The sequence below is a fragment of the Vanacampus margaritifer genome, chromosome 11 (assembly GCF_051991255.1).
Source record: "Vanacampus margaritifer isolate UIUO_Vmar chromosome 11, RoL_Vmar_1.0, whole genome shotgun sequence".
Taxonomy (NCBI): Eukaryota; Metazoa; Chordata; class Actinopteri; order Syngnathiformes; family Syngnathidae; genus Vanacampus; species Vanacampus margaritifer.
In genome coordinates, this window is record NC_135442.1 from 2,366,395 (window position 1) to 2,379,600 (window position 13,206).

At 40.5% G+C, this 13,206-nt stretch overlaps 1 protein-coding gene across 1 annotated transcript in view; it reads right to left on the bottom strand.

The window, feature by feature from the left end:
• The window catches only part of lrrfip1a (leucine rich repeat (in FLII) interacting protein 1a), a 37,729-nt gene that overhangs the window by 23,328 nt on the left and 1,195 nt on the right, over positions 1-13,206 (bottom strand). The window contains exons 2-4 of the mRNA XM_077579949.1: positions 5,918-6,004; positions 1,627-1,644; positions 1,461-1,532 (exon numbers count right to left, since the gene is read on the bottom strand). Of these exons, the coding sequence (XP_077436075.1) occupies positions 1,461-1,532; positions 1,627-1,644; positions 5,918-6,004 (177 nt within the window). The remainder of the gene's footprint in view (positions 1-1,460; positions 1,533-1,626; positions 1,645-5,917; positions 6,005-13,206) is intronic.

Below are 13,206 nucleotides of genomic sequence, written 5' to 3' on the forward strand. Positions count from 1 at the left end.
GGGTTCGAACACATTTGATCACCACTCTTAATATAAGTTCTCTTTGCTTTCATCATGGTTAGTAGCAGCTCACGTCCAACACGTGATGTTTTTAGTGCAATTTCAACTGAGTCATTACATAAGAAATTAAAGGCCCTGTAAAGTGAATTCATTAAATTGTTTTGAAATATATATATTTTTTAAAGATAGTTGCTGGAAATGTGCAAAGACTGACCTACGTAGTAGTGAATTTTGGAGATTCTGAGAGTTAAGTCTGACTTGACAGCCAGCGTGTGAGGCTGAGCATTTGGGCTTCCGTGGCTTCTTTAGAACGCCTCATCGTCGCAGCATGGAAAAACCCTAAAACAACCTGGTAGGGTATTTTCCAGCCGCAGGAGTAAGCCAATATTTTTATGTGGCAAAACGTTAAGTTAAGTGTAGACATTTAGGAAATACAGTATGCTAGACAAGTAGCATCCATTTTTCCAGGTCATAATCAGGGGTGCAGCGATTAACTGGTTTTATGATTAACCGTAAACCCGCGTTTTTTTCAGATTATAATCGTACACCAAAATCTGAAACCATAGTACTGCACATAGAGCTGCACAATATATCGGAAAAAAATGTCAATATAGCGATATTGGCCCATGCAATATGCATATCACAAAGACATGCAATAAGTTTCATATGGAATTTAGCCGCTAACTAAAATGTGCACCGCCATCTAATTGTTGAACCTTATCGAGAGGTCATTATAATTAATTAAGAATATATTGAGTTTGCTTATTTAGCTGCAGGAAAAAAATGGATTCTTTCATGAGATAATAAAAATGTAATTTCTTTATGTACATGTTGAATATCGCAATAATATCAATATCGCAATTATTTTCTAATATCGTACAGCCCGAGCTATTCTGCAGACACACCCACAAGAGAACGATATGATTTTCCCCTATTCTGATTCCATATATTTGGGCAATCTTATGAATTATCCAAATTTGGAAGTGTTGTTAGCAACACTCCTGTGGTGTGACAAATTTACACCACACATTTATGTGCACATTTCCACTTTACAGGGGCTTGAAGCACTGCATAATGCTGATCGAATGCCAAAAACTTACATTGTTTAGTCATGGTTAGTAATTGTTCACATCAACACAGCCAACACACACTGATTAAACTTTCCTAGTAACATTAAACTCAGTCATGACATGAGAAATTAAGACACAGCAAATCTCATGCAGTCCACACGGAGAGGGCAGATGGTCATGCTGACGACAAGCCAAATAGTCAACCCTGCTCTCCTAAAACCGATTTTTACAGAGGATCAAAGCTTTGCTTCATTCCGATGCGTAGTCTTGTGTGAAGAACAAAACGTAAACAACAAAAAGCCACACTGTAAATGCCACACACCAAAATTGCAACTCAAAACAATTACGGATTAAACGTGCATTGAAGTTGGGCAGTGCAAAAAACGGTACCATCCATTGTTCAATATCTCCCCATTTGCTGTCTGATCTGTCATCTGATTTGGGATTCAAGCCATAATATTTCTAAAAAAACAAAACAAAAACAAGAGTCATGAAACAGTGAACCCATGGCCAATATTGACTTGCTTGAAGCGCACGCTTTGAGTACGATGCGTACCTTCTGCACCTGAAAGATCTGCACGCCGCCAGCAATGGAGGGGAGAGGAGAGAGCGATCGGAAGACGCCATCAAGTACGGAAACAGAAATATGCCGGTCAGAGAGTCAGAAAATGGCGGCGGAATCAGCAGCAGACAATACAAGATGAAGGCTGATGGTTCAGATTCAGTTACGTGAAATAACGCGTACCGGAGAAGAAGATCCAGATGGAGATGGAGAGAGAATCTTGGCTCACTGCATTAGCATACGTTAGTAATTCTGGTTCCGTCTCCAGCGTAAGAAAGGGCCCCTCGCAACTGAGGGCCCGCCGGGTGCCCTGAATGCCAGAACTGGATCACTTCTGGTCAATCACCAACCTCATGAGGATAAGGTCATTCTGTAGTTTGTTTACTGATTGGCTCTTATGTGAGACTTCAATGCAAGTGAAAATTTCTTGCAGTTGTTACATCCAACTCCACCAAGTTGCACTACAAGTTGGTACCAGCGTTTACCACTGATCGAGGTCTGCTCCCAAAGGACACCATTGCATCAGCATCAATGACAGTTAGTAGCCCCTTTTACATATGCTTGCTGATAAAGTTGACAAAATTAAAAAAAACATAAAAAAAACAAAAAACAAAAGAGAGCGCAATGATGATGACATGTCAAATCGGTAAAATTACCGAATGAACAATACTGAGCTCTCCAGAAAAAAAGAAAAGAAAAGTTGATTGGAGATTATAACATGGCCATAATGTGAATGCGAGTGTGAAAAACTGTCTGATATGCCCTGAAATTGACTGATCGTTTTTTAGAGTTGGTGGGGATGTCGCTTACATTTCCTACCGTTTTCCACTCTCCTCAAATACGATCACTCTTTTGTCAGAAGATTTCCCCCAAAAATTCTAGATAACATCATTTTTTTATTAAGAGTACAAGTTTATTCATAAACTTTGTTTGCAAGTCAGATACAAGATATAAGCCGTCCTTGCTGGCATGATTTATATGGCCAAAAATCTGAGATGCTACGAGTGTGCTTTAGACGCCCATGACCTGATTTCAAAACCATCCAGCCACCATCAATTCACATTTGTTTCCTCGCAGTTGGAGGGCAATAGAAGTTGGTGGCACTAATACACCATTTGTCATTACACTCCTCAAAAGGTAACAAGGATGGACAATACATTAGATACAGTCATGTTTTCAACTCATATTTCCCATATTTAATTTTTATTATAAATAAACATGATGGTGGATGGGGGTTTGGTGGGCGGGTGCGCCTCCCGCCCCCGCCCGGTTGGGGGGGGGCGCTGGTCGCTCCTCTTAACTCACTGCACTAGTTTTGCACAATACACTTTTATAGACATATAGGGCACATAACACACTTTGGGTTGGGGGGCGGGGGGAGGGGTGGGGATAAGGTGGAAAAAGGGAGAAAAAAAGGGGAAAAAAGAAAAGAGAACAAAAGAGGAAAGAAGAAAAAGAAAAAAAAGACAAAAAACAATAAAAAAATTAAAAAAATAAAAAAATAAAAAACATGATGGGATGATGAAAGCCGATAGCAAAACACTGTGTGACACAATTTATACTTTGACATGCATCAGGATACTTTGAATGCAGGCAGCTGCACTGTTTGGCTGTTACTAAATTCAGTGTAAAAACTATTTGAGATGGCTCTGCTGCGGTTACTTTGTATGTTGTTCCAGATGGCTTGTCGCCAGGACCCCTGAAGGGAGAGGAAGCTTACCGTGGCAGGGCCAAAGTTGATCGCCTATGCTAAGATCAACTAAGCTAAGCCACTCTTTCCATTCCAAGCTGCAGATCGGGAATTGAACTAAAGTCATGATGATCCGTTTGATCAGTTTTAAAACGAGCATGTGAATGTTGTCCACCTGATTTTATTGTTGTTAAAATTCCTCCAGCGTGCTAATTGCTACTTTTTTTCCGTCCCGGCAATTCCACACTTAATCCAGATTTACTAGCGCCGTCCGTCTCTGTTGTACGGCATGCTTGCCCAATAAATGGATTGACTGCTTTGTAATTCTGGCTTTTGGGAGCAGATTTGCCGCTTACTGCCTTCCCGACCTCATTAACACGCTCCTCGATTGCAGTAATGCCCTTTTGAATCTAATGTTCTGGCTCAGGTCAAGTCCACACCGATGAGCTACCGTTGCAGAATTGCCAGTTCAAGACTGTTTGTCCTGGATCAGCCATTTTGCTGGTGAAGGTCAGTGTCACAGTTTCACGCTGTCGCGCCACTGATACACAAGTAATATGAAGGACAGAAAGGGGGCTGCGAGTAGGCCAGTCGGGTGTTTCGGTAATATTGTTTGAATGCGGTTTTACCGTACGTGATGTCTTTTATTTCCCTTACGACTTAGCAGTTTGTCAAATTTGGGAACTGGGGGCGGGGCCGCCGAGCCCAACAGAAACGCAGACAAAACTATTGCTTATCTGTGTCTGGACACTAATTAGCGCGAGTGGCCGCATAAGCCCGTTCAGCTTATCATGTTTGCACGTACGCTATTTAACTCACCGTGCTGGCCTTTTTGGCAGGGGGGCTCCGAGGGCGCCTGGCGAAGGCCGCCCTCAGTCTCCTTCCGGCCAGGAGACGCCCGGCAGTTTTTGTAGACATCAGGGTACCGGGACACACTGCATTCTTCAACACTCAGTAGGTAAGAACCGATCGGATAGATGGCGGCAGTAAAGGGACGTAGAAAATTAAATCCAAACGGCATACAGGAAATCGATCGAAATCCAATTAAAAATCAATAATCCATGCGCCATTGTGCCTTCCGTTTTCCAGAACGCATCCATCACCAAACACGACGAGAGTTGACGTGCGGCGGCCCTATTGCTCGAGTCAACAACATGATCCGAGTGCAGCGCTGCAGAAGGACCACAACCTGCTAAGCTACTTTAGAACGGAGTTAAAGGATTTAACGGACGCACACACACACAAAACAATGGCCAGTAATCCTGTGCATATGACTTCAGTACCTGGATTTTGACTGAACACAGTAATACTACGCACAATGCTCGCTAGCAGACTACATCAGAAGAATATGCACATTATTTGCTCTAACAAAACGGCAGTCGTCATATTTACGACATCGTAACGTATAATCCATGTTAACGGCGGTAACTCCTTAAACGTAAATCGGAGCAAGCGGGGGGCAGACGTCTGTCTACATGTATGAGATTATGTGACGCTAATAATAGGGAGCTATAAAAAGCCCCACTTGGTACAGATCAGACGTTCTAAACCAGGGAAGAAACATCTCAAAAAGTTAAGAACGTGACCACGCTGAAATTAAAATGTGATCGAGTACGAGCGTGTGTTGACAGAAGGCGTGTCCTTGACGTTTGCTTCTAAATGTTATTACTGTGTAGCTACTTTTAAAACAGATCATTTTAGAAACTCTGATGTGTTTAACTCGTTCATTCCCAGCCATTTTCACTGAAGCAACCCCCTTCGCTCCCAGCTGTTTTACTGGCTTTTGACTGATTTAGCAAGGCCCACAAAATATTGTGTTCTATTGCTGTAAAACCTTCATCAGGAAAAAAAAGTATATTTCTTTTTTTTCTTCTTCTTTTTTCTCTGGAGAAAAAAAAGTATATTTCTATCTGTTTCTGTTTTGCAGCAATTAGCATTAGAATAGAGCTAAAGTTGCAACACTGGGGAAAAGAGGTGCAACATGGCCCTGGTTGATCTCGTATACTCTGCTGCCACCTGCTGGCCATTTTTTATAATAACTACCCTTGCTTTAAGCGACCTTTTCAGCTCAGAGGCTGCATCAAAGCTTTCTGTATGCTTTAGCATAAAAAAACATTAAAAACCTATAAATACGTTTTTGGGACCACGGCGATATTTAACATTTCATTTCATATTTTGTATCCATTTTTGGGAGCAAATGAGTAAATACCTGTCACAGAAATCACTCCGGTGGCACAAACACAATGAATACATATCTAAGTCAACCGCATCATGTGACGCAAAAAAAAAAAAAAAGTATGCTTTGTTTAATTACGATGAGAGCATCACATTGTGAAAGTGGGTAGCGCGTCTGCCTCGCAGTCGAGAGGTTCTGGCTTCGAATCTTGGTTCAGGCCCTTCGTGTGTGAAGGTTTTCTCCAGCGTATAGAAAATAGATGGTGCAAAGACCGTGATCGGGCCCTATTCAAATATTTATCACTGTAAGCCAAACAATGTCATGTTTTTTGCCAATAATTTAACTAATTACAATTTAAACACTGACATCACGTTTGGTTGATGACCAACATTTTCCAAGCGTATTCTTGTTTCGTTTACCTCTTTTTGTTGCCTTTCAAGTTCCCGCATGCGGATCTCCCTGGCTTCTGCCCTCGCTGCCCTCTTGGCTGCCAGTCGGGCTTCGGCCTGTAAGAAGAAAAAACAAAGAAAAAAGGGAAATTGTTATAATAGGAAGATAGTGATTTATATAATACGGCAAATATGAGTCAGCAGTCGTCATTGAGCTTTATACAGAAGAGCGTATTTCCATTGTTGTGTTTATGAACACTAAACATCAGAGAATTGTAGCATATATTTATGGTACTGTTTAGAGAACATTTCTCCACTCTGCAACGGATCGAACCGAGGGCCTTTTCCTTAAAAGGACCTCTCAAAGCGTGACGAGTGTGTGCGGCTCAAAGAATGTGTAAGCATTTCCTTCCTCTAACATTGTGGTAAACGCGTGTAGCTACATCTTGTTTGCCTCTAGGCGGGGGACACAAAAGCCCCTCCTTTTATTGCACTAATGCATTTCCTCCATGTCAGTCAGCATGACCAAGCAACGGGAACAACCAAGCAAAAATAAGTGTTTCTCTTAAAACTAAGAAGCAACAAACTGCAAACGTACACCATTTTTGTTTTTGTGTTGAGATTTTTAAAGAGGGTGCCTTTAATTACTTGCATCCAAACAGTTGGGCCTCCGGGGGAGGGGCCTGCCCACCCATCGAGTGGGAAATGGCACAACCACTATCAAGTCAAAGCTAAGCAGAGCTGCGCTGGTGTCGGACGCAGAGATTAGCGGTATCGGTGTTAACGTCTGAGAACCGACACATAAACACATGATGTACTGGAATATTCCACGGTAGCGGCCGCTAGCTTAGCCTGCACATTTGAAAAGTATTGCTGCTCCCGTGTCTGACTAGGTAAATATTTGGGTGTTTCACAATGCAATACAATATGAGTCACAGTGGCTTTCTTTTGAATGTCAACTCACTTTGTAAGTTGACAATGGCCGGAAGTACCCACCCACTGTGTTTTCCCAAATCGAACATGCGTTCTTTTCTAATTATCAAAAAATATCAAACGTGTTTTGTGACTTACGAAGAACTCCTACGACTCATTTGACTTTTCACATAACTTCAGCTTGCTTTGTAGCACAACTAAAAAAATAAAAATACCCGTGTCTTGCATTTCTCAATAGCACAATATAACATGTCTGGTAAAAGAGTGATTCTTCTTGGGATTTATTAGTGCAGCCACCTCGAGAGGGATTAACCTAACGAGGCCGAAAAACGTGGCACTACTCCTTTTTTTTTTTTGACACCGTTACAGCTATTTATATTGCCCTAAATGGACTCAAACGGATGTAGTTCAGAGCATTTTCAATACGTTGACTCCTCCAGGCGGAACAGGAAGATGATACCATTTCTGGACCGCGTCGGGATCTCAAGTCCACTTATAAACACAGCAAATGAAACTGTGAGCTCTAGAGACAAACAACATCTCCGAATCCACAGTATTCGCTGAGCCGCCACTCCTCCATTTAATTCAACAAATGGAATCTTTATTCGGTCATTTAAAGGCCGGTGACTATTCTTTTCTGTCGAGGAAGTTTCATGGATGCGGCGGCTCGCCAGTTCAACAAGACCTCATCGCAAACATGGGAACAGCTGTGGAACTTTCACCCCCGCACTCAGCAAATGTGCAGGCTACATCGGGTCAGGAGGACTAAAATAAACAACGTGAAAGCAGCTGCCTTGTCACAACCAAGAAATACAACGCAAACAGAAAGACTATGAGCATAAATTCTTCCAATTACCGCAACTTTAAATGTCAGTTAGAGCAGTGGTTCTCAACCTTTTTTCAGTGACGTACCCCCTGTGAATTTTTTATTTTTTTTAGTACCCCTTAACCAACGCAAAGCATTTCTGATTGGAAAAAAAGAAGAAGAAGAAGAAGAAAGACTTAAAACAGAGTGCTGCCACCATTGTTTTGTTTTATCTTTGGAACTCTCTTTGTATTTATGTGGTCTCTTTAATTATTTGGAAATAAATAAAAACAATAACAAAAAAACAAGAACAAATTTAATTATAAATAAAGATTTGTGTACATAAAAATGATCAACATTAAGTGTCCTGCTTAGGGATCATAATAAAACTCTAATCTAAAAAAACAAACCTGAATTTTAAATAAAGTTTTGAGAAAGTGATTGACAGGTGATTCTAGATAGCATATGACAAATTGGGTCAAACCATTCTGGTATGGGGGAGATATTGCCATTTTAGGACACTGAAATTGAATACCCTTCTGAATATAAAATATATTTTTTTATGAACTTATATTTTTTTGAAATATTAACATATACGGTTTTGAAATATATTTGAATATCTCACGTACCCACATTTGAGAACCATTGAGTTAGCGGACAGGACGTGTGACTAACTGCTAACGTGCACTCCAACCACATATCGTTTCAGTCAACAAATACAGTGCAGCTCAGCCTGATGCTAACAGTGGCGTTCCTAAAACACTTTGAAAAAAGAAGACTAACTATTCAGGTTGCACTTTTCTAAAAAGAAGACAAACTATCGAGGATGCCCTTTCCCAAAATGAAGACAAACTATTATGCTTGCACATTCCTAAAAAGAAAAAAAAATGTTGCACTTTTCTATAAAGAAGACAAACTATTGAAGTTGCACTTTCCTAAAAAGTAGAAAGTATAGATGCTGCCCTTTCCTAAATGTTTTATATTTTTTTATTGAGACCTTTCCCATAAAGAAAAACTATTGCGGTTGCACGTTCCTAAAAAGAAGACAAATTATTGATGCGGTCCTTTCCTAAAAGGAGACAAACTATTTAAATTGCACTATTCTAAAAAGACACTCATTCGCTGCCATTAACGGCTATAGACGTCAAAAATTCATTTGAACTATTCATATCAATTTAACACTTTTTTTCCCACTTTTGCTAACAAGAGTATGAAAACCTAGAAAAAAATTATTGTACATTTAGAACAGATATATAGAATTTGTAATTAATCGTGAGTTAACTATTGAAGTCATGTGATTAATTACAAAAATGAAACTTTTAATTGCCTGACGCCCCTAATTTTTAATCATCTTAAAAAAATTTTTTAAAAAAAGATTATTAAAAAAAATGTCTAGGATTTCATACTCTTGTTAACAAAAGAGGGAAAAAAATGTTTAACTAATAGAAATAGTTCAAATGAATTTTTGACGTTTATAGGCGTCAATGGCAGTGAATGAGACTGATGATGCAGTTTTTTAAAAAATAACCCATTTCAGATTTTAGATATTAATTAAATATTGATCTTGATTTCATTCTATGCTCTTTTTGCCGTTTCCCCGAGAATCTTTCACTTAATCCGAGATTTTACATTCTTACTAGGCCTACTTGGATGCCTCTAGTGCACAAAAGTGTACGACTGGAATACACCTGAGCTCCACTGACCGCCATCCATTTCCTCCCGCTGTGGCTTGGGCAAATAAACAGGAAGCAGTTTTGCGATTACAATCTGATGAGGTGATGTCATGAGGAGGAAGTGAACACAAAATGGACCACATCCTTTTAAGGAGAAAACAATTCTGGCAAGATTGGGAGGGCACAAGTCAGGAAATAGACCAGCAGGAATTGTGTCGGCCGTAAGCACGTTGCCATCGTGACAAAATCTTACACTTGCCTGGACATGAACTTTGCTTGTCCCTTCACAATAATGATAACAAACTGTCTTTGCATGCAGGACCGATGTTCTTTGGCTTGTTCTCTCTATATAGCCGCCCCCCTCAATCTTCATCACCACCCTTCCCACTTTTAAAATGACGGCGAGTACAACCTGGCATTTTAATCCTCCCTTTAATAGTTTTTTTTTTCAAACTGAAGCAGCTGATGCAGCATATAAAAAGGTGAGACCGTGTTAGTTTTCCCGACTACTTTTCCAAGTATACTGGACTTTCTCAGACGAAAAATATAGCTACCATTTTCCCTGTTGGTGCATTTTACAGCCAATGACTTACACTTTCCACACATATAAAGCATTTATTGAAACTGCGGCCTGCAACGAACAGGCTCCCTCGCTGGCTTTTTTCATAGCGAATGTGCAATATGAACAAATGTTGACGCCAGGCTTCGCTCACATTCAAAGGTCGTAGGCAAAACAGCTTTGCAAGTTGGCGTCACCCGTTTGTCCAGGATACCTGCTCCTAACTGGGGCTCGTTTGGACAAACTCCATGTCGGGGTTTGTTCTGGAATTCGCCACAAAACAGCCAGTAGAGCAAATGAGCAGGATCCTGTTGGATTCCTTGCATGGGTCACAAGCCTTTTTTCGTGTACCCTGATAAAATAGACGTGTCCACTGAATTTCATGTTGATGCCGGGGGTTCATTTTAAGTTTGCATACAATGATCGGGCACTTGCACCCCCTTTTTCATGGTGAATCCTCAAAATGATTGTCAAACTTGAAATGTATACTCGCGATTTAATGTTGCCCATCGTTCTAGGATTTCCGATTGAGGTTGACTTGATTTTGTCAAATTCTCGAGTAGGAGTATATCCAAGTGTGAGCACAGAACTCTGCCTTAGATGGCTGCTTCGAACCAAAATGTTTTTTTATTAAAATTAATTGGTCCTTGAGACTTTTTCAGGTACCGAGTTGTGAATGACCATGTCCATAGAATGTTTTGTTGATCGGTGAAACTGGTGTCTGAGGCCATAAAGCGGGAATAAGGCAAAAATAAATAAATAAATGTCAACTTTAAAGGGATTGCATCACGGAATTTTAAGTCCTTCCACAGTTAACTATCGGCATATAATGATTAAAGCTCACCTTTGACACCATGGTGATGTAATTTTTTTTATGAAATATTAGGTATTTCGCTGGCTATTTTTCTAATGTAGAAGTAAAACGCCCGGTTCAGTAAAACCCCGCCTCTCCCCGTGTGGTTGGCGAGCCCCCCTCATCCAAGGAGCGCTGTGTGGTCGATGTTCAATTCTTCAATAAACAAAAAGTTTTCCGTGTCGTTTCCACAAGTGTCAGCCAGAAGCCTTTCGGGGATTTTAAGACGGCCAATTGTCATTGCACTTTGCCATTGCAAATGTGAAGGATAATCGATTGCTTTGACTTCATTTGGACAGAATGTCTACTGATAAAGGCCACTTTTTGTCACTATCCCGTGGAGGTCTCAGAGACAGTGGGCGCGCGTTTAGTCCGCAGAGGCGGTGGCGGGGCCGCACCTAAAAAAGCTCCCCCGGGCTGGTGCTTGGAGAGCAGAATGACCTAGAATTTCTCATTGAGGGGGTCAATGGAGGAAAACAGCACTTGGGTGATGAATTAGCATTAGCATTTTAACATGGCTAAACGCTCCAAAAAGTTGATTTTTCTCGTTGCTGTCCCTTTAAAACACAATGGCCAGTTGGTGGTTTCCTGTTAAACTCCATTTAGACTGTGGACACATTTATTTTACTTAGTGGAACTGGTTTTGGGGGCTAATTTCTCCTATATCTAAAAAAAAATATATTTTTTTTTTACTTTACAGCCATGAAAAAGTAAATGTTTCATAATATGTCCAACTTGAACACAAGGGTTCCGGTCAACATTATTACAGTACAACAAACATTTTTCAAGCAAGCAAGCTTCCCACCCTACCTCCTGACCCCCCCTTCCATACAGTCCTCCTCTAAAAGCAGGGTGTTGCGACAGCTGATCTTTTCAGGATGCTATTTTTAACCACTTGAGCAGCACAGGCCAACTCATCAGGGTGGTTGGACCACCACCCAGTTTTTGTCACATATGAGACACTCGACTTTGCTGCCGCTTAAAAAGGCACACAAGCATTTCTGCTGCTGTCACGACAGAAAACCTGAGAAAGAATGTTTTCTAGTTGTGTTTGTTTGTATTGTGCATGGAAGGAAGTAATGGTGAATAACTGGCAAGGGGGGCAAAGACAATGAAGACATTTTTCACTCAATTGTCATTCCATCCGTTCCGTTGATTTCTGTCGCGTAGGGTGGCGAGCGGAGCAGTCGCTTGACCAGTCAAGCTGAGCCATTGACAATCTTTTCCAAGCATGACAGAAGAGTCGACACGATTAGTGGCATCGCTAACATTGTGGACTGTCACACTTACTGGATTATTTCTAGCCATTTTGTTGACTTCTATTGTGTTACAGGTGGCTATAAGAAATAACTGACTGAAAACAATTATCGTCTGTCGTATAACTTCATACCGGCATAATTAGCCCCTTACGCAATAGAGCAATTTATACAACATCAAACTCATCAGATTGAAGGGAGAGAAAAAAAAATAGCAACCTGCTCCAACTTGAATTTAGCACGTGTTTATAAACAGCAGGTTGCAAATTATGCCAACTGCAGTCTTGCGTTACTGTGGCAATAATCCAGCGAGTTGAGGTGCAAGTTGGTTCATGTGTTTTGTCGATTAACAGGAACATTTTCAACACTGGTGGTGGTGGCTCGTATTTACAGGAACTGTACAGACATCGAGCCCTCCACACTGCCGGACAAATTGACCCATTTTAATCTTAAAGACCATTCTCAAATTGGGAAGAAAAAAAAGTAGGGTAACATATTTCTGCTCATTTTAGTAGTTGGTTTAACTGTATATTGTACACAGACTGTGAATCTTTGCTCAGACAAACGTACTTTGTACAAGTCGGAAGGGGCCGAGTGGGTATAGAAAATGACTTTACTGCACTAAATCAAATGTTTCAGGATGTTAAATTGGCTTTTTGGGTGAACAGTTTTCATATAGTGCTGACTCAAGCTGAATAATGAACAATGAATGTCCGCCAGGAAGTCGGAATTCTAAATAGTCGGGTATAGATATTTAAACCACACAATTAGTTGTTTGTACTGGACAAGCGTTACTGGACAACAATGGGTCAACACTACATTTCTTGAGTCACTTATTTGAGGATTGAAACCCTTAAGTGAGCTTTGGGACAATTAAAAACAATTAGTTAGTAGTAAGAAAACACCAGCGTGAATTTTTTTGCCTCAATGTAGATGACTTAAGCCACTCATTTTAACCTCGAAACACATAAGTAGAGTTTGGGATCAAAACAATTGCTTGTTTCTCCCTTTATATGAGAAAGCTTCAGCATGTTTAATTGGGGGACAATAACACAGTGCCTTTTGTCATTTTATCAATCCTGAATTATTAACACAATTATACCTCTTTTTTTTGGGATCATCAAAACAAATGGCCGTTCACCTTTCATGAGAAATCACCAGTATATGTGTTGGGTCAATACCAGACAACATGCGACACTTTTGTCAAGTTTGAAACTTTTTCATTTTTCATTCAACATTT